General features: G+C 38.9%; 1 protein-coding gene across 2 annotated transcripts; it reads right to left on the minus strand.

Moving 5' to 3' along the window:
- Positions 1 to 7,118: 7,118 nt before the first annotated feature.
- lmo4a (LIM domain only 4a) lies at positions 7,119 to 19,685 on the minus strand. Of its 2 annotated transcripts, XM_043240919.1 has the most exons (5): positions 19,299 to 19,683; positions 13,761 to 14,006; positions 10,294 to 10,390; positions 8,326 to 8,484; positions 7,119 to 8,113 (listed from the first exon to the last, which is right to left on the minus strand). In XM_043240919.1, the coding sequence occupies exons 2-5, from the start codon at positions 13,997 to 13,999 to the stop codon at positions 8,105 to 8,107; spliced, it is 504 nt and encodes a 167-aa protein (XP_043096854.1). In that variant the 5' UTR covers positions 14,000 to 14,006; positions 19,299 to 19,683; the 3' UTR covers positions 7,119 to 8,104. The 2 variants fall into 2 exon arrangements, with proteins under 2 accessions (XP_043096854.1, XP_043096855.1); XM_043240920.1 differs by lacking the exon at positions 7,119 to 8,113 and having other exon boundaries at positions 8,320 to 8,484; positions 19,299 to 19,685.
- Between the last annotated feature and the right edge of the window lie 2,941 nt (positions 19,686 to 22,626).

The raw sequence follows: 22,626 nt of genomic DNA on the forward strand, positions 1-22,626 counted from the left end.
CCACACCCTCCGTGGCGCGCACACGCTCACGCGTTTTTGTTGATCGCAAGCTCATGGCTAGCATGCAATCACCATCCCAGAAGAGCAAGACTATTGCAGGCTTTGAAATCATTTCAAGCCGAACAGTGTTAAGTTAGTTCATTACTGAAAGTGCATTGCACTTAACACTCCCAGAAGAAAAGGTACAAAAGCTGTCACTGGGATGGTCGAAGTGCTCATAAGCACCATTTAGGGGTAAACGAGGTATAAGGGAGTACCTTTTGAACGTGTACCGTTGAGAGTGAATGCAAAAAAGTCATGTAAGCTCATTAACTTATATTACTGGATAAGTTGCAGCAGACTTCTGGATAGGGTTAGAGTTTGTATTCTTTGCATTTTGTGATGTCTGTGGATGGTTACATTCCATCAGAATTTTTCAGAAACCTCAAATTTAATCAAAAATATCTTGGTGACGCATACTTGGAATCGTGCAATGCATTTAACCCATCCGAGTACACTAACAATGTAGTGAAGACATACAGAGGGCAACCATATTGGGGGAGCAATTGAGCTTTTGGTCTTTAGTCGTGGTATTGAAGGTGGATGTGAGCAGTGGTTATTCAATCCTCCAGCCTGCAATACCCGACCGTACTCTATTGACAATAGCTTAAACTGGCCACAAAACCCTGATTTGCTCCCCTGAATGAAAGGGGGTGTGGCCCAATTCTCGGCTTGTCGCCAGCAATTTTTTTTGCGTGATGTCATTACGATTATTTAACCGCTCCCAATCAAGACGGAGCGCCTAACTCAAATCGTAAATATTAAACTTATTTGATGTTTTAGATATTTTATCGGGCTGCCTCAGACGTGATATCCAATGAGAGCAAGAAAGCACCACAAACCTGCCACGAAAACATCACCCGTATACTATTATCCCTTTTATCCATTGTAGAACAGAACATGCACCATTGGAGCCAGCTGATAATGTCATTTGTTATCCATTTTGTTTTTATTCTCTAGTCATGTTTGATCTCACGTCCGTGAGATCTCTTGTCACTGTGAAATTGTTCTTATAGTCACCAAGTGCTGGGTCTCGCTGTCCGGTCGAATCGTCTAGTGCGTGCTTTCAGAGGATTATGAGTATAAAAAGTGGTTGAAACTGTCTTCATGTCTGTGGTCATGATTTGAAAATCGTCTAATGTGCGAGCAGCCTTAGAAAAACCATCAGGACGTGGCATGGAAAGGGTCAATAGTCCTTGACTGGAAGCACCTTTTGACCAGAGGATGGAATTTAACCAATGTGTATAGCTATTGGTGTGGCCCTCTCACAGTCCGCAGTAAAGGTATTCATCTTGCACAAAAGAAACAGCTTGTGCGCTTCCCCTCCCAATTACTGACCCTGACAGGGGTAAACAGAACTCCCCTCCAATCTCTTCTACATCTCCCACCACCCAGGCCAAGCTGCGGTCCTTTGATCAGCCTGGAGCTCATTAATGCTCTTATCTGCTTTAATTAGCTCCCAGGGTCACGGCGGCCCCTCTAAAGCCGACCCTAGACCAGCTGTTCAAGAACTCAGATCAGCACGCCACGGAGGGCGGATCTGGGTGGAAGTTTCTTCCAAAAGCGGATACGGGATCGTCTTTTCTGACTGCAAGTTCAATCATACAGCTTTGTGCGCGTGGAAGTGGAACAGGACCTGGATCGGTAGCTGTGCTTCAGATCTGACAGGGTCAAATGTAATTCCATACACCTTATTTATGTTTTAATATGTCTGCATTTGTGTAAAGCATGACAAAATCCTCATTAAGGAGTTATTTGGAAGCTTAGTCCCGGATTAGGTCATCCCACCCAGCGTTACTCATCGGCCAAGAACCTGCACGCTATCAAGTTTCATGAGACATCTCATAATGAGGTCCATTGACTATAAAAGCTTACAAAGTTAATCAAGCGTTCAGCTGTGCTGCTGGAACTGAGGACAAACATTTGTGTCATTTAAAAGTGTTCATGCATACATGCGTACAAGCAGGTGTCGGACCATTGTTGTATAAACTAGCACACAGCATGTCTCTACTGTACTCACAAGAGAGGGGAATAGTGCATCAAAACCAAAGCAATTAATCCACAGCATGCTCTCCTGCTGCTCTGTAGGACAAACCGCCTTTGAGGCAACTGAAGGTAACCCAGACAATTAACTAGAGGGATCAGGTCTGGACACGGCCCCCAGATGCAGAGACATGGGGAACCAAGAAGAGTGCTCTGAAAGTTTTTAATATGATTTAACCTGTCATTGTTGTTATGATGTACGTTTTGAGCTCTGTACAGTACAAATCGTGAAACATTATTATTACAGTTTTAACAAAGTATTCTCTATTTTAATAAGTTATTTATTCCGGAAAAGCGGCATTTTACACCAAACTCCAGTGTGACACGATCTTTCGGAAATCGTTCCAATATGCTGATTTGGGAATCAGTAAATATTATTATTAATGTTGAAAACAATTGATCTGATTTGATACATTTTCGAGTCGCTGCTACGTAAAAGTATTAATTTAATAACAATAAAAAAATCTAACCGGAATAACAAAACCATTGAATAACAAAATCCATTAGTTAGTAAGTACCGTTATTTGTGTTGTGTTGTTCTGTTACTGTTAGAAATGATGTCACTTCCTGGAAGATGATGTCACGAAATGGCTTGTATAAGGAATTTATTTTACAAAAGACAAAATATACTTTAAAACATTTTGATTACATTAAGGGAAAGGCATATTAATTAAAAAAAAATTTTGGACAAGGACACGCCGAAAAATATTAAAATAATCTCGGATCAAAGTATTTAAATTATGTAAAATTCTCTTTCAGCGTTTAATTACATTTTGATTGACAGGGGAAAAACTCCACAAATGCATGCTGAGAAAAAAAGTATTGAACCTTGATGATGAATCTGCACCAGTTTTAGCAGTTAATTGGGTTTTGTGTCTGTTTAGATGAGCCTGTATATCGTGATTCGAAAAAATATTTCACATTTCTCGTACAAGAGCAAGAAAGACGGAGCAGAAGCCGCACAAGCGTTCACATTTGCACATGCTACCAACTGAGGTGAGTCTACACATTGCTCTTGGCATCTGCAAGCACCTGTAACTTTGTGACGGTGTATCAATAATGATTCATTTCATTAACAGCAGACGTGTCGGGTACTCAAATGTGTGCATGCGGCATGTGCACAAAGTTATTCGTAGAAGTGAAGGTGGGTTGTTAAAAAAAAACGAAGCGAAGACCCTCGATGTTGCTAATTCATTTACAGATTTAATTAGATGGATGGAGCCCCTCGCAGTTATTAAAACAGAGGGGAGAAAATGTTGCCAGCACCACAGCACTTTTTAATTATGACTCCAGATCCCTGCTTGCTGACGTCTGGGGAACTGCTTAATTAAAATCCTCATTATTTTACTTTTAATTAGTTCCCCCCTCTTTTGTTTCCTCTCACCATATGGCCATGTTCCATGGTCAAATCAACTTAATTGAGCTAATTAAGCTGATCAGTTTAATTATTCAGAGTCTTCTGATTGGATGGAATTGCTGTCCAGCATCCATGCACCCCTCTCCCCCCCTTCGTCACCCCCTAATGAAGCATTTTTGTCATTCTCTTGCAACTGGCTGTCTCCTTCTTCTCGGTTACGCTCGGATCACGCTCATTTATTTACCAGTGACGTACGAACTACGTCTAGTGACCTCACACCCCCTGCCTCTGGGCCAGCAGTGCCTGCTGAGCCTATTTTAGTGTCCCTGAGGTGCTTTACTGCCACATAAATCCCTTTGTAGTAAGATGAGCTGACAACCAAAAATGTAGGCTACTTTGGCCATCGGTAAATTATATCCTCGCAATATTTGCTCTCTGGTGTTGTTGTTTTTTTTTGACTCCGACTGGACTGTCTGAGTAAAGCAGGCTAGTCATGGACATTAGGAACAAATCTGCTCTGCTAAGTGTTCTAATGAGAGCCACTAATGAGGGCTGGCCTGTATTGTTTCTATCAGTAACACCTTAACCCTTACCCTTTTATTCTTTTACTGGTTTATGTGTATTTTTCAGTTTAAAGAAAGGATACTGTTGCGTCATAATCGGCCGAATCTTGACGCGTCTCTGTTTACACTCCTGCTACGTCAAGCCAGGTTGCCCCGCCCACACTGCGATCTCATTGGACCAAAAGAGCGCGAACGAGCGCTGTTTTCAATTGGCTGCATTTTGTGATCGATTGCGTGGCGTCCCACCCCATTTCGCGTGAGGTGTAGACAGACATTTTGCTTGTGGAAGGACTCAGACATCTAAAAACATTTAACGTGGAAAGCACGTTGCTTATTAATGCAGTAAGCGACAATTTTAATTATGCACCCTGATGATGCATAGGCCTACTGTATACAGGTAAGCACAAGTTTTCTTATTTAAAAAAGAAATTAAATGTGCAAAAAATGTGGTGTAATGCATTTAAGTCAGTCACACTGGAGAACTAAATATAGTACGCAACCTAAAATTTCCTTACCCGTCTTCAGTCACTCTCTCGTCTCACTTTCTCTCCAGTATGCTGTTTGGCACTCTTCTTCGCTGCTTCTCTGAAGCCAAACAGCTGTGGAGTTTATGGTGCTGGCAGCTTAAAAACAGAGCAGAGTCAAGCAAGGAGGCCTGACCATGACCATATATATATATATATATCACAGACAGGCAACAGGATCTGACTCCGCAGGCTGCTGAAACAAAAGATAAGTCAAATGCACTGAAGTAACATAAGCAGGGTATTAAACCAAAAGCCTTCTCCTATGACTGAGCATTGGATTAGATTTGCAGATTTTTGTGCCTTTGTGGGACATCTCCGAGTTGTTAATAGGTAGTCACCTCTTGTGTTTAGTGCACACTTCTTAGCGAGACATGGGCATTATAATGGACCTCTCACAATGCGACAGCGCTCTCATCCAGTTATCTGAGCTGTTACTGAATATGGAAGCCTGTTTCTGCCATAGTATCGTTAAATCATGATTTGCATTATTCTATCATGTTTTTTTAACCTAGTCAAGATTAATTAGAATACACAATGAAAAAACTATTTTTGAGAATTGTTAACAACAGAGTATTTTTTCTATTTATACATTTATCATACATTACATTTAATGTTATACTTATTCAGCTTTATTGTCAATATTTTTAGTAACAACACATAAGCTGATACATGATCTATTCGTGTAGCCTTTGTCAAATCACCTTTACGTATACAGCGCTTTTAACAATACAAAGCACTTAACAGCACCATACCGGTAAACAGAGTGTCAGTAATGTGTAACGACAAGATTAAACACTCAACTTTCAGTTAAAGGCATTTCATTATTAAATTCAGAGATGTCAGTGTCTAGCTCATTTATCACAGGGTGGTTGTCCATTAACTTGTAGAAGCAAAACCGGCTCATTTGTGCGATTTGATATCTGACGTTGTTGAAGAGTAGAAGTCTACGGCCTGTGTCTCCCTCGCAGTCTGTTAAAAAAATATCCTTTCTTCATCTGTTCTGCTTTTTCTCCATCTTCACACAACATGAGGTGAGGAAACAATGTAATTACACCAATTTGCATGTGTTAATTGGATTAATTAGTGAATTGAAGAAAGAAGGGGGGAAAGACTACATGCCTGTCCTCGCAGACAAGGGCTTCTGAAAATCAGCACACTTAAAATTAAAGTTTCTCCTTACTTTACAAGTTGGCAAAACCTTGTGGTAGAGCTCTGATTTGAGAAACCGTTAATTAGCTTTTGAATATGTCAGACTAATTAGAAATGCACAGTTGAAGCATGATTCATTTGAATGCAAAGAGCTACTCGAATGGCCAAGGGAGGTTTTATTTTATTTTTGAGATTCACTATCCCCTCCTTTCACTTATCAAGATTTGGAGATAATTGCAATTAGGATCATTTGCATAAGTTAATGAATTTCTTTTCTACTTTCTTTAATGATCTCGGGCCACAGAATATTTATTGAGCACCTAATCTAAAGTACACGGACTCAAGATGTCAGGATGCATGGGACGCCGGATTGGCTTTATGAGAACCTCCAAATGATTTAAGTTGGATAAACGGTATGACATAGATGTGACGGTCTGAATGAAAATACATAATACTGTAAATATTTACCGTAATGTGTGGCACACAGCTGCTTTCATCCTGATATACGTTTACACCGATAATGATACCTGTGATTTTTTTATAAAAAAAAAAAAAAGAACCTTTTTGATGCCACAAATACTAAAATTTTATCCCAGGGAGAAGGAATTAATTATTTTAAGTTCATATTTGACATTAAAAATGCTAATGATTATGTGCCATATACATATATTACCGAACACATAATATAAAAAGGAAAAACTTTTTACTTCTCTCCCACTAACGTGATCTAACCCTGCACTTTTAGGATTCCACAAACACAGAGTTCTTCAATGTGAAAAGTCACAGCTGGCTTTTACACCCCGTTCCCAACACACACACACACCAACAGCCATAATGAGGGATGCTTGGCTTCCATTTTCTCATAAGAAACGCAAGGGAAAGGAACATTTTTTTATTAATCGTAAAAGTAAATTGGAAAGGAACACCTTGTGATTGCAGGCCAAAGGTAGTTGAAAAAAAGAGAGATGGGTTTAATTAGCTAATTAAATAAACAAGATATGGGGGAGTTTAATGCCAAAAAGCAATTACCAGAAATGCCATAATGAGAAAACTTCTCAAACCTCAGCAAATCAGATCAGAAAAAGGCAGATTTTGAAGAAGCAAATGAAATCTTGAGAGGATAGCCGGATGAAAGAAAGGGGCGGAAATATATCATTTATTTCTGTAGCGACGTTCACAAAGATGCACAAGACCTCCCTTTAGCAAGTCCCGCAGATTGAAATCACGGCAGGAGAAAGAAAAAGCGCCAGCTCAAATGCCTTTCATTACTCTGTATAACGATGCAGACGCAAGAGTTTGTGTTGAAATCTGGAGGTAATGAACCATGTTTTTGGCCGAGGACTGTTGGAGAGCCGTCTCGACTTCCAATGAGTGTCCAACACACCAAGCCAAAACCATTAAAAGTTGATGTACACTGAGCAGAGATGTCAAGACAGTATATGTGATGATTATAGTTATTTAATTAAGTACTTTTTTCTTTTACAGATATCTTATTTTTTTAACGTTCCTCCGTTTAAACGGAGGACACAAAGGAAAACAGGTCAACCATTCAACACGATACAACAGCACATGGAATATGTACAATTTTACTCTCCATCTCCCTCACTCTCCCAAAAGTCTTGGCAGACACTGAATAGCAGTCTCTATTAGAGAATATGCATACAGACATATAATTTATTCTACCAAACCATGGAAAAAAAAACCCCCCAAAAAAACATGCTGTTTCCTCTGGAGACTATGACTCTTTCAAAAAGAGCACTTCATACATCATAAACTCGAGTAGACAAAACAATACATCTTCACTGTCTGTACTGTGCATGTTTATATTTACTTGCTAATAAGAAGTAAATGACAAAGGAGAAAAAAACTGGACATAAAAATGTTTTTAGGCACCAAAGATGACAATGTTTTCAAAAAAGATTACACGTAAAGTGAATAGGGCCTGTAAGCAAAAGGCAACCACCATGAAAACAAAACTAAGTTTTAACAGTCATTTGATCTATAGGTGTTTTTTTTGTGATATCGCTCATAATCCATACACCCATGCAGTCCAAAATGTCAGGTAGCGTCTTGAGAAACTTCTCAAAAGTGAACAAAATCACCCCGGCTTTAACGAGCTGCTCTGTAATAGAGTCTAAGGCTTTTAGGGTCAGACCATCCCAGCCATAACCACATGGACCACATACGAGTGATCATTTTCACATTTCTTCAATTTGAATAGGTTTCTCTCGTCAGGGGTGATTGTCTCACGAGTGACCCACAGTACACAGTACGTAGTTCTGAATTCTTCTTCTAAGGTGGCTGGATGCACGAAAGTAAAGCGGAAGTCTTGGGTGTGGGTGGACATTCACAATGATAGATTGAAGGGAAGATGTGAGGAAAAGTACGAAGAGAAGGCACGCCGCAAATTATAAATCCATGTTTTCTCAGCACACCTGAGTAGAAAGATCAAATAGCCAATCAGTTCATTTTCTAAATAGGAAAAGTAATGCAGTGTAGCAGTCTCTCTCCGTTTGTATGTTTTTCGAAGATCTGGTACAAATTTACATTTGGTAAAGTAACAGCTTTAAATGCAAGTTGAGGGATATCATTGACAATAACAGGTTTGCACAAAGATTTTTATCAACGCGCCGTGTTTATTTCATACCTTTTGGTCGGGTAGGAGGGTGTTGCTCTGCAGGGGGGTCAGGTGACTACTGAGCAAAGCTCCACCTGGTCGGTCGTGTTCACAAAAGATGGTGCCGTTGACGTAGTGAAATCGGTCACCAGGCACCAAGCGATTTCGACACGTGGCACAGGTGAAACACTATAAAGAGAAGAAAAACAAAGAAAAGGGTTATTTCATTGGTGTGCCATTTAAAAATGTATTTCAAAACTATTCAATTTGAGAGAAAATGGAAGTAGTGACATCTTTCGTATTTTTAGATATGAGAAAGAAAGTCCTGTATGTAAATAGTCCTATATGTAAAGTCTTATAAATAGTTTTCCATTATTAGAAGAAATATGGGGGTTGGGGTGGGGAGGCAACCAGTGAAACTACACATATGGCACATTTGCATTGTTTGAGAAAATCTGTTACACTCCAAGCTCACATTTCTTCAGATGCTCTCAAATTAGAAATTTTGTCAGGATGTAGTTACCCAATTTTGCAAACTTATGCAAACACGGACCACTGGGAAACCAAACCGATCCACTCAGCTTAATCAGGGAATGGTTTCCTTTTCCAATCAAATATTATTAAGACAGGTTGACACCTACACCACTATAATTAAGAAGGAATGTGTGGCGCAGTTGGGAAAATGGTTAGTTGATGAGTTTCGGTAGGCGTCTCTTGAGACTATCCTGCTATCAGTGTTCAGTAAATGCAAGACTTCAGCTGACAATTCAAAGAGAAATAAATTTCCTCAAAAAGAGGCTGCTTCCAAGCCTCTGCAGATGTTTCCATTCCAACCAAATAATGTGAAGCATAAACACATAATGTTAATATGAAAATCTCTTCAATTCTCACTCTGGAGATATGGGATGTGGGTCCAAGTTATTGTTTTGCAAGAATTGTAAATTTCAGTCTTTCAACTTTTTCCAGTCTTAAGGGAGTTGCAATGCAATACTCAAAAAGAAGTACAATTTCATAAATCTAAATATGAAGCACTGACTGAGGCTTATGTTGAGCAACTTCTGCTGGCTTACATGCCAATGTCAAATGGAATTAGGTAATTGCAACGTACAAAAACAAATTCCCTCATGTTTGGGATTGGTTAAGAAATTGTAACCATACAAGATTCGATGCAGAGTAATTTGGTCTATGACCTGTCCTGTAACATAGGTTCAGCTCCTCTTTTTTCAGTTTCAACAGTGAAAATCAACATCAAATTAAACTGCATGTTTTTAAGCTAGTCACGCTACTGTTTTTTGTCAATGTATGGCAGTATAACGATTTTGTGTCTATGCAGCAGCTCAGTCCGATCACAAAATATTCCCAGAGAGAATTAGCAACATTTTAATTCAATAGTCCCCTTTAGACATTGTACTAAAAGTAAGTAACTTTGCAACTACACGTCAAGTCGCAGTCATGTAGTTACAAAGTTACTTATAGTTAGTATAATGAAGTAGACTTTTGAAATAAAGTTTAACCAGAGAAATTTGTATACAGCAAATAACTGAAGTTAGAGGCTTGACGAATTGCTATCTGTCCATACATATCATAGTACAATAAACAATATATTCCTGCTGGTAAATGAATCACAGTTACATCTTTCTATCTTTATCCTGTTTGTTTCTACTAATTTGTTGTCGGTTAAAATTATGATGCAACGAAAGTAGCAATGTACATCTGATGCACATCTGTGTGACAAAAAAAAAAGAAAAAAAAAAAAAAAAAAGTATTGATCGTTGGCCTAATTTCATTCATCAGTCAACATGAGCTTGCAGTCATTGTAAGAACGCAGCAGGGTTTATGTGGACAAAATTATTGTTAGATAAGTTTAGCGTGTGTCCACTGAAGAGAAAAATCCACTGAAGAACCTTATGCACAGATGTATTGTTCATTAATCCTTTTTCTTTTTTAATACTGACGCATTTTTAATGCATGATTGTTTGCTAACAGGCTATGTCTCACCTTTAGATGATAGACGTTACCCTGGGCCCTCATCACCATCTCACTGGCAGGGATAGACTGTCCACATGCACTGCAAGCTCCGCTGTGACCAAACAACCTGCACAGCGAGGGGAAAAACAATGATGAATTAAATATTTTTTAAACAGTGATAAGGTTGAGGTTGAAAGTCAACATTCAAACATCCAAAATATGTTTTCTTAAAGCAATAGTTCACTCAAAAATGAAAATGACCCCATATTTTACTCACCCTGAAGCCATCCAAGGTGTATATGACTTACTATGACTTAAAGTCTGATGTTTTAAAAAATGTTTTAAAACATGTCCTCTGAAACAGAACCATGGGTTTTTGCAACAAATATATTTCTAGTTTCTAAAATTATAACGTAAATAACTGAATATTTTACGGCTTCTTTACTGACCCATGACTGGACGTATGATGAAACTAGAAGTTAGTTATTTACGTGACAATTTTAAAACTAGAAATATTTTTGTTACCAAACCCCCCTGAAGGCAGGATAAAGTTTTAAAAAATGTGTCTGAAAAATAAATAAAAAATAAATAAATACAATAATTCATATACACCTAGGATGACTTCTGGGTGAGTAAAATATGGTAATAAAATATACCTTTAAGTGAATAAAGAAGCGGTTTCCCATATTGCAAAATGACACGAACAAAACGTTTTGCACTGATCCACTCCTTTTCCTTCCACAACTGAGGAAATTCATTTTTGCATCCGTAGCTCGAGTACTTTTGCAATATGCGTGTTTGTGAGTGTGTGGCTTGGATGGCAGGGCACCAAAGCCCCTCTAGTCCTAGACTGCAGCCTATCAGCTAATCTGGAGTGGCAGTGTAATTGGTGGCAATGGGTGGGGGGTGGCTATAGGAGCCTCTGATCCACCCTTGGCTCCTAATTAGGGTGCACTTGATTACTCTGCTGCCTGAGCTTGAGGTTGTTATGGGCAATTTTAGGAGAACACTCAAATGAGTTCAAGTCGCGCTCTTGATGAGCTGAAAGAAAAAAGAAAATGCATCTACACAAACTCGGTCATATAGAGATAAAACCCAGATGCACACAAACAACATTCCACTCGTGCACATGCACACAAACAACTTGTTTTCATTCAGAACACCTGGAGCCAGCACGTCACAGTCCTGTTTCAGTAGGAAACCTTTCTTCCGCTCCCTCTCTGGGGTCTTTATTGTGACGGTAACCAGACCAGTTTGGCAGCTAATTCTCACCGCCTCACTTTCTCCTCTTCCCCCTGCCCTCTCTCAACCCCTCCTCCGCTATCACTGTCCCAGCTCTGACTGCTTGCAGTAATGAATTTTTGATCTTAATCCAAACAGTAATTTAATAAGAGACGGCAGAAAGGAGCCCTGTTCTCCCTAATTAATGCACCCTACTTTTATCAGACCTCAGGCTCCACGCTGTGTCATTTGGTAATGAAGCTCTGCCCTTTTGATTAGCTGTATTATACATATTTAATACTCTGCAGATTGAGTACACCTTACATGCACTCTTAAAGGAAATATCCATAAGACCACCCTTGACGCGTAGGCCTGTAACATGTTTGCTGAATTAGAGTGTTGTAAGAGATATGCCCTTTACTAAAGAGTTTTGCTTTCTCAGTTGAGTTGTTATAGACCCCAACGTTGTCATAAACTGACAGGTTGTCTGAATGGGTAAAAAAACCAAAAACATTTAGGTTTTAATAAGAACAAAAACAAATAATAATAAATAATAATTGTATAAGTTTTTAATGATTTTTATAATACAATTTTATATACTTTATATAAAGTAGTATTTTGTAATTTTTTTACTTTACATTCAAAGTTTATATTATAGCATTATTTATTACCACTTTAGTCAGTTCCACATTCTAAACTATTAACAATATATAGTTATATTAAAGTAATACTTATTATAATAATTATTAATAATAATGATTATGATGGTGAATACACATTAATTTCATAATTATTTTTATATTTATGAATATAAATTTTAACAACTTTAAAATTAAAATTAAGCAAAAATGTACACGTAAAATTAAATAATAATGAATATTAATAAACAAATAATACAGTTTGTATATGTAATATTAATATTTATTAGTACAATAACATGGGATTGACTGAAACTGTACATTATCTTATAATTAAGGATTATCAACTAAAAATAAACTCTTCTGCATCTGGAAAATGTATTTAAAATTTTTGGGATCTATGAGATTGTTTGACTTTTCAGCAGGCATCTCTGGCACTTCTACAGCAATCACAGGCAAAAAAAAAAAAAAAAAAACACTCTGTGTGGCAATGCCAAATTGTCAGACATCCTTGGTTGAGGTCCAAACAGACCAGTGTGGGTCTAACAGGCAACAATGCCGTGCCGTCATGGACCAATGCATCACTGCACACATCCAAACACACAGAGGTCAATTTCAAAGCCTCAGCGATTATAAACAAATCTAATCTCCGCACCTCTGGAGCCTTCAGCTCAAAATATACAAGGGAATAGAAGCCAAATTCAATCAAAGAGCTATGTAATCATCATACAGACATACGAGCAATCATAGACCCCAGCGTAAACCGGCAGAAAAATAAACGAACGATTTTTAAGGTTTGCAAAACAAGGTTATGGTTGTTTTGTAGACTGGTCAAAGTTTAGAACAAAATGACAATTCTGAGCTGGTTTCTAATTTGATCGCAGACCATGTGGGTAAACAGGACAGCTTGAGTCTGAAGTGGAGTACGGAACATGAAAAGCATGTGGGGAGTCTTTGAGGAATATGGCTGCTCCAGATGCCATGTTAAATGCACCCACACACTTCCTGCCATGATTGGTGAACTTTTCTTATGTTACTGCATAAACTGTGCAAGAAAAGGCTAAGTTCCAAAATTTGTTTAAAATCAGTATGTCAGACAACGCTCTACAGTCATCCCAACAAAATCTGCCAATTTCAGATAAAATATTTTTCCGCAAATGGACAAATCAGCATTTAGTTTACTTATTTAAATGGACAAATTAACATTTGTTTTACTCTTTTTAAATGTGTGCTAAACTTAAAATAACAGTTTTGTTCAAAATATGAAATAATAAATAGAAAACCATTGCGCAAGTCGTGCAAGATAACCAACATAATAAACAAAACAAAACAAAAAAAGTCTGTTAATGCAAGATTTGGTGGTGTGTGTGTCTATTTTCTTCAGTTTGGGCCAAAATAAACAAAACAAAGACCCTTCTAAATATCTTGTGTCTGCAAGATCAGGAAAGGAGATTAGAAAGAACGACCAAGTTCACAAATCAATGACATTTTATTGATTTGTCCCAGTAAAATACACATTTCCTATCCTTCTTGTGTAACACATTACGACTTACGCTGTGACCAGAAACATTATTAGCTCTTATTTAGCATATCTGCATCAGTCCAGCCAAATCCCAGGCTGCCCGTTTCTTTTAGTACCTGATGTAATCGTTCTTGCAGAGGATCATTCCTCCTTTGCTGAAGCAGGTGCTGCCGATCTCTCCCAGCTGAGCCTGGCAGCAGGAGCACTTGAGGCAGCGCGTGTGCCAGTACCGATCCATGGAGAAGAGCAGGAAGCGATCTGAGATCCGACCTCCGCAGCCTGCACAGGAGCGCACTGCCCCGCCGCTGCCTCCCGTTACCGCAACGGCGGCCGTTTCCACGCGGCTGTTCACCATCGCCTGCCTGTGGGATAGAGCGGAGAAGCTCGTAAATCAGCAGATGTGGCCTGTGTTATCCAGAGGCATCGTTCTGCCACTATCAGAGGATCAGCTATTAGAGATGTTTCTCCAAACCTCTTCAAACATATCGCCATAATACATTCTTATCATCCTGAGGAAATGTTGTAGCAGCATAATGGGACAGATATTGTTTTCGCCCTGTTGTTGATTGCATTTTCAATGTCCCCATCCAAGAGAAAAAGAAAAAAGGATCAAATTAACAGACTAATTGAGATTATAAATTATAGCAGCTGGGGGGGTGGGCAATTTTACAGTATTTTTCTACAATTTATTATTAAAAGGAAATGTACTGTACTATGGATGCAGTACTACGCTAGTGATTAAGTTCTCAGAATTCACAGCAACTTTAACATATAACATTGTTACATAATTTTTCACCATTTGACATTTTATTTGTTTTTTTTTTTTATTGTGGCTGTGGTCACCTTTAAGTACTTGTTTTGTAATGTTCAAGGTTTTATTACATCTGTTGTTTACCACCATTTCTAGTATTATAAATATTTATTTTTGAGTGTGCAATATTCATGCTTATAAAAGACTGACATTAAGTTACGATTACACAGAGTCAGTTCTAAAATTTAATTGAAAATGTAATTTCTCTATGTAACATGCTGCAACCTATATTCTATAGCATTGTATTCTATAGCATTTTTATACTGGCTGTATATATAAAAAAAGTATACTGGCTGGAACAACAATCAACATAACAAGAAAGGAAAGAATTTGTAGTTTATATCATAAACTGATAATGAACTGAGAGTAAAACTTCGCAGAAGTACACACAATCGGTCCAGAAAACAACCCTCTCTTAGCACGAGAACCTGTGTTGCTACCTAAATGAACGAATAACAGAAAGTCATTTCTTTCAAATCTGCTAAATAACATGTGACCTCCATAACACTGTTATAAATATGGTATTTCATTAATAGTTTGTAAAATTATAAACAAGACTTTAAATCTGTATTAATACCAAATGCATTCAAAATATGTTTGTACAAACATAATGGTGTCGAAGTACCTCAAAAAAAAAAAAAAAAAAAAAGTCACAGTTGAAAGTTCTTGTGTTAAAAGTGTAACGTTATTGCCACGGAACTACAATAAAACTCACGCCGAAGGCAATTCTATGGAAATGATGTAGTCCACAGATTTTTATATCTGCCTTAACATTATCAGTTTATATCTACAGCTCATTTCCAGAACTTTCATTGCAAATATGAGTGGAGATCAAGCCCAGCTGGAGGCAGTGCAGCTCTCAAATGGCAGTAACTGGAACCATAAGGACAAACTAAAGTCTGTTTCCTTTCAGAGTACACAATCTGAGAGTGTGAATGCTGATCCGAGAACGAGAGTTATATCTATATGGTGTTTCTAAATAAGAATGCTCAAGTCATGGTCTTTACTTTCTTTTTTTCTTCATAGTTTGTAGTATGGCTGTTGTGGTAAACAGCCTTCAACCAACACGAGAACTCAATCACAACGTCAACCACTGTTAATGATGTTTTGCAAATGAAAGTGCGTCTGATTTGTCATTCCCTGTCTGAAGATTTTAGTTTGAGTGTGTTTTCACTTATGTCGAGTGTATTCCCTTGATGAGTTACTGCTCACCGGCCGTTTTTCTGTAAGCAAACTATTCCTGCTCTCAGTAAATAGCCTTGCGCAGTTCCAGAAGGATGAATTCAGACTAACCACCAACCATCTTCACCACACACACACACAAAATACAGTTTTTAGCACATCTAGCTTCAGACCAGCATATTACCTTTTCTAACTTTATCTAAAATAAGCACGAAGACCGTGGTTTGAGAAGGTTAGACCGTGCAACTAAGCGAAAGACATTCAGGCTCGAGGCGCAATACATTTGCTCGAACGCATTAGGAAACGCTTGCACATTTTATTTCTAAAAATACCTGTGTATCTCTGCATTGTTTTCTGAAGAGACACAAAGCGAGCTTTACACTGCTGCATTTGGAGAACCTCAGCAAAATCCAGTGAGGACCAGACGGTGCAGTTTGCTCTTTTTGGAAGGCAGCAGCAATGTGAGGAAGGGGTTTTGGACATCTGGCAGAGGCTATATCACTTGTTATTTCCTCCCTCTGTTGTTCTGAAGGAGAGGTCAGTCAGCGGCAGACTGGAGATGGAGGCCAGGTTAGAGGTCACAACTGAGCCTTGTTGATTGGTAGGGTCGACCAGGGGTCAAAAGAGGAGAGGGAAGCAACAGGAAAGGTCTTTGTGCTTTGCTCTACAGGATTGGGAATGCTTTCCTTCAGTCCTATCTGTCTTATTGTGCCAGACATAAGATATTGGTCGCTACATGTTTTACCACCAACAGAAGCATGAACATCAGGTACGGTAGGGTGACCCCAAAAAGAGAAACTTCTGTCATTTACTCACCCTCATGATGTTTTATAAATGTCTGTTTTTCGCCTGTACTTTTAAAATCTCTTATTTTATGTTACACTGAAGAAAGTAAAGATTACATGGATTACACTACACAACTTTTGTCCGTATTTTTGCCTTAATTTACAGTCTGGACAAGCGGACGCTGGTGCCAGTACGTCAAAGAGTTGACAGATTTCACAGAAAATCACACGGTGTTTGATGGCCACCAAATCTTTTACCTTCAGACTACGATTCCATCCATTCAACACTTTAAGAAAATTGTGAGCTGATTTTGGTTTTCATTTGTCATGCGTCTTCTAGCAATGAAGTGAGTGTTCTAGTTAGTTTTGTTCAGGCGAACATAAGTCTGGTAGTATTTTAGCCATTTAGTTTAGCCATTATCCCTTTATCCCATTATCCCTATTTTACCTCAGTAACCATTAACACAGTTGCCTAGTGTTTTTAAAAAAAAATAGAGAGAAATAAAAAGAATTCTTGTGCGCATACGTGGTTAACATTCCCTCAACTTACCGGATAAAACTGACCAAGCAGGTCTAGTACAACGCTCGAAGAGCTGCGTAAGCATTTCCTCCACAAACACAAGTATACTGAAACTGACATGAACCTACATGCCTGAATTCTTATTGGAGAATTTGCCAGGCAATGGTTTAAATCAATTTCTGACACTCTCAGCTCTAATCTTTCCATTGTCGTGTCAGAGTTGTATATTTGAACATATTTGTAAGTCGTACACAAACTACGAGTCTGATATCTTATTAAATGCATTGGGACCGGCTGTACGAGATTATAAACCCGAACCAAAAAGTAAATTTATTCAGCGTTTCTACCCAAACAGATTTTGCCTCAGGACCTTTTCTCCATAACTGACACCGGTAACAAGCACCATACATTGTCATTCCCGCACACCTGCAGAAGCGCCATTCCAAAGCAGGTTGCCAAATAACTTTGCAACAGCTAATTTCATGAAAATGCAAATCCCCCATTTTTTAATCATCCCTTTCCTGCAGACCTGAGAGCGAGAGAGACAATGCTGCCGTATGGGACCCTGGGGGAATATCACACGCTTTGAGGCTTGGCTGTTTCAATACAGAACAATTACATTATCCCTCTAATAACTTAGGTAAGTTAATCCTTCACTGGAAACGCTTGGCGACAACCTTTTTTAAGCTATGAGGCTTAATGTAGTGTGTTATCACAGAGTAGCAGGAGTTTGTGACGCTACAGGCCTGCATCTTTGGCAGTCTGCATTGTGTTATGACCAATTCCTGACTTGAAAAGCAATCCAAAGCGTGGCATACACTGACATACTGCTTAAGCGAAGTGCAAAGTTTGTTTAAAGGTCACCGATAACTTCATTTGATGTAGAGTATTTCATATATGATCCCCGGAGAATGTCATAAAAGACTCACTCAACTCCTTTTTTTTACCAATTTAAAGAGTTTTTAGTAAGCAATATCATGCGTGGGTTTAATATAAAAGCACATACATGCATTTAAAAAAAAATAAGTATCTAAAAAGCTGGTGTTTAAGTCGACCACTGCTGGTTTCGAAGCGAGCAGCTACTCTGGAAATAGACCAAACTCTTTCTTTCTCTCGTTATTTAAACGCTGTCATCAGAAAAGGTCAGAGAGGGGGAGGCTCGTTCAGTTACACTTGACTAACGGGCTGATTGATGAAATAAGAGGCAAAAACAGAAGCTAATGAAGAGAAACACAATACCGTCGCTGTCCGAGCGCAGACTGATGGATTGACGGAGCAAATGATGGGTCTCCGCCACGAGACAAATCACATATCATCCATTACTAGCCTAATGGTGTAGGAGACTTAAGAACACGCTATTATGTTTTATGGCCGGGCTTCAACTTTTCCTTTTGTCGGGCGGAACGTCTGTGGAGGACTAACCGCGCGGTCACCATAGAAACTCGGCAACGCGAGAAAGCGACCGCGTAATCTCGCCGTTTCGATATTAACCGACTTTACGCTGCGAATTTTTACTGTCATAACACGTCGCTTAGGACAACCTATAACCGCGCGAAAACCCAGTGCGAGCCGGCGATAATTAAAATAAATGAGCATAACACCACGGTTCGCAGCCTCTAAAAATAGTAGCAAGTCCAGCGAGCAAATGACCAAACCCTGGTTGGCACCACCGCAGATTAGCAGTATATCCTTCTCTTTTAATAATGCGCTCTGGGGCCATATAACTACACGCTTCGCCGTTTCATTAAAACGGGTCTCTTTTTAATTAACACTCCGCGCACAACTCCCCATTGTGCACAATTCTCCGCTTCAGTGACAGCATACATCAAGGCGGCGTCTCAAAAAAAATAAAAAAAAATAGCGCGCTGCCTACCTAGACTGCATTTTGCCTCGACTCCAACTGAGCCCAGCTGTCTAGGTTGGCGGCTCGCTATGATTTGAGATACGGCCTGCGAGTTACTGTACAGGGAAGTTGCGGCCAGGACGTCGCGATGTAAAGTTTGGTTAAACAAAGCGATACTCAAAACTCTAAATAAAACTTTTATTTTTGGTCCACAGTTCAAGTGTAGCGCTCGCGACCCCAGCGTATCGTGTTCTTACGATGGTCTAAAAAACGCAGATCAGATAAATAAGGAGTAAAATGCATTGAATAAAAGCCGCTAAATGACAAATAGCTACAACTGTGTGACAAAACACAACACAGAGAGATTTTATAGAAGTAGGCGTTATGAGGCGCGTGTTTGAACACGCAAGTCTTGAGTGGAAACTGTTAAAACAGAAACTCATATCGAACCATATCTTTCCCAATTTATCTTGCCTAACGTAACGTTAATCTTGACTAGATGTTTTTACTCACCGTTATCTGCACGGAGTCTGGAAAGAAGTCAAAAGGTGGCGGGATGACCCTCAAAGTTACTGCGCGGTATTTAGCGGTTAAAAGCGAGCTGTCTTTATGTGTGGATTTTGTTTTCGTCCACCCAAAAACCGTTGAAGAAAATGCGCTTTTTTTTTTGGTAATCCGAGTGTCGCGTGCTTCCAGCGAACTTCAAAACCGTCCCTCTCGTCAGGAGCGCTCCGCCGCAACCGTCAAATTAACGTTGAGCTCTGCACGTGACCTTTCCGCCGCTTTCCTAAAACTGGAACCCGTAACTCGCTTTCTCGTGACCCGGTGTCTAAAACCCTCATAAGAGCCGCGAAGTCTTGTTTCTGGCACCAGTTTACGCTGAAATTACACATGAACGGACGGCGAGAAAATTTTAAAGTCACTCCTCTGGTGACGTGCCATAGGTGCAACCCCCGCAGCCAATGAGCGGCGAGGGGGCGTGGCTCGTGACAGGATGATGGATGGCTGTTTGGGCAAACTTTAAACTATTTGAAACTAATTTAAATCGCCCATAATCACCACGGCTGAGTTATGCCGAAAGGACTTAAAGGTCCGTCTTTATCCACGGCGTTTAAGCCTGCTGGCTACTGGCGTGGCCGCGTTAAGGTGCATTAATTATTCACCTACGCGCTTACACCAACGGACAGTTTTCTATACCATCGATCTATAAATAAACCGACAATGGACGCAAAAAACAGACAGCCCAAATAACAGATGTGCTCACGCGAGAGGAAAACAGGCAGCTGTTAAATTGAACACTACCACGTGTCTCACCTTATATTTGCTGCGTCTCTCGGCACGATCGAAGCTGCGAACATCTGGCCAAGATGGAAAGCCAATTACCTCTGGCGCCGTAAATCTTTATTTAACCAATGCAATACTGTCCAATTTGCCTTGATTTACCATTACAGGCTTAAATGAACTAGCATTGGCCTCTCACTTACAGGCAGCGCTGCCACAAAGAAATGTTGTGGCTTATGATGTCAACTAAACACACCCGTGAAGCCAAATCAATGCTTAACTGTTAATGGTAATAGCATGCTTTGACATCTATAATAAAGTCTTATAAATGTCTCTGTTATTTAAAACCATGTTGTTAAGTTGCATGAAGTGTTTTTTTTTAACATTATGCAAAGACATAATAATTGAAATATTATTTTTTTGTTCTAATTCATAAAACAACAACTGTCTAAAACTAACAAAGAATCTAATTTCAGTGAGCTGTAAAACTACGGCTTCGAGTATGTACTCACATTAATTTTATTATGAATGGGTCAGAGGCAACAAAACTTTTTCAAGATGTTCGCAAAGGAGATGTAAATGAGTAAACAGACACTGGGGCCTATAGCTTTTAAAAGTGTTGTCAATGGCGTTATTATTAAAGCTCGTGAATTAAGAGACTAGCGACATCTAGTGGAGCATTCTGTGAACTCTTTAGTTTGTGCATGAAGTTAAAACTGGAGGCATAAATAAAAAAACGCATACAATTTAGACTCGTTTATCTCCGCTTTAGGATGAGAATATGCTATGGGATTTTAACCACTTTTAAAATCTGCTCATTGTGCTACTCATTTCCCAAACAAAATGTGCAAAACCAGTATCATTATCCCGTTAGTATTACAAGAACACAATTAAGTGACTATTTAAAGGCTCAGAAAAGGATCTACCGGTTCTATTCTGATGTAGGGCAATGTCATTTGTTTTAAAAAAAGGGGGAAAAGTGTGATTCTATTCAAATCCAGACTCTGCATACAAAGACTTCAAAGCTAGCAGCTCTTAGACACACACACACACACACACACACACTGCTTTGGGGATCACCTGAGCAGACTGGTCTTTGATGAGACACTGTGGACTCCCCTGCCACTCTTACAAAGGTAAATGCATCCACCCCTCCTTTCCCCCCAACCCCCTGGTACCGATCTCCCTGGTGGCCCCATTGTTTCATAGAAACTCTACCCTTTGCATGAGATAGAGAAAGGAAATAGATGGAGGGAAGGCCATGAGAGATGAACGGTATGGGTGAGAAAATATCTAAGCAAGGGAGGGGAAGAGATAAAGAGGCCGAATACTTGAAAATCAGAGGATACTGGGGTGTTAGATCCGTTTTCATTGTGGAAATTGCTTTGATGATTCTTACCGAGAATCTCTTTTATTATTAATAGATGACTTCTCTGTCTCTCATGAGCACGGTGCAAAAAGAGGTGCTTTCGACGTCTCAAAAGGGATTTAAAGTTGAAATTAGACAAGAATTTTAAATTGAAAGTCATTAGCTAGAAATAATCTGTCATTAGTTATTAGTAACTAGTCTTGATTAGTAATATGTCCATGCATAATACATTTAATATTTATTTTAGGGTCTCTTAACTATATTAGCATGCATATTACTAGAATATTAGCCATGTTTTAGTACTAATTAGGAGCATATTAATGCATTATGCTGCATCCCTAATCCTGCCCAGTGCCTAAACCAAACAAGTACCTTACTAACTAGTAATAAGCAGAATTAGGGATTTATTGAGGGAAAAGTCGTAGTTCATAGTGAAGAATTAAAATGTTACCCAATAACCTATTTTTAAAAAATTAAAAAAAAAATAACATAACAAAAATATATATTGTATATATACAATAAATTGAGCTAAATATATATATATATATATATATATATATATATATATATATATATATATATATATATATATATACACACACACACACACACACACACACAATAAATTGAGCTAAACGGAGTTTTATACAATGCAGTGACAGAATATGATCATGAATACCACTCAGGCCAAAAGAGGGCGCTAATATTCACATTTAAACTAAGTCTGTTGAACAGATGATCAAGCCTAGCCTTTCACAACGAACTCATATTTTAGTTTAATTTTCATGCGCGTTCAAATAAAGAAGTCACTAACAGGAGCGTTTAAAAAGAAGCACTCAAAACTACACGGAACACACCGACGGAAGAAAGCGATGCTTGTGTTAAACGACGAATCGCAGGCTGGCAAATGTTCACGGTGTGTGCGGGATTGTACAGCCATCATCACATATTTACACCTGCCATCAACACATTCAGACATTTCCTGTTCCCCTGCCATGTCAGCGCTGAAAGTCTCAGATGTCTGCGAGAAAGTGAGAGACGGAGATAAAGCAGAGAGAAATAAAACAGCGGCAACACCAAAGAAATGAATAAAAACTGACCTGGCCATGCTGTGTGTTATCAGTGAATGTCTTGTAACCCAGAAGACAAAGATAAAGTTTTTTTTATGATCATTGACATCAGCCTATTCTA

The sequence above is a fragment of the Puntigrus tetrazona genome, chromosome 5, assembly GCF_018831695.1.
Source record: "Puntigrus tetrazona isolate hp1 chromosome 5, ASM1883169v1, whole genome shotgun sequence".
NCBI lineage: Eukaryota > Metazoa > Chordata > Actinopteri > Cypriniformes > Cyprinidae > Puntigrus > Puntigrus tetrazona.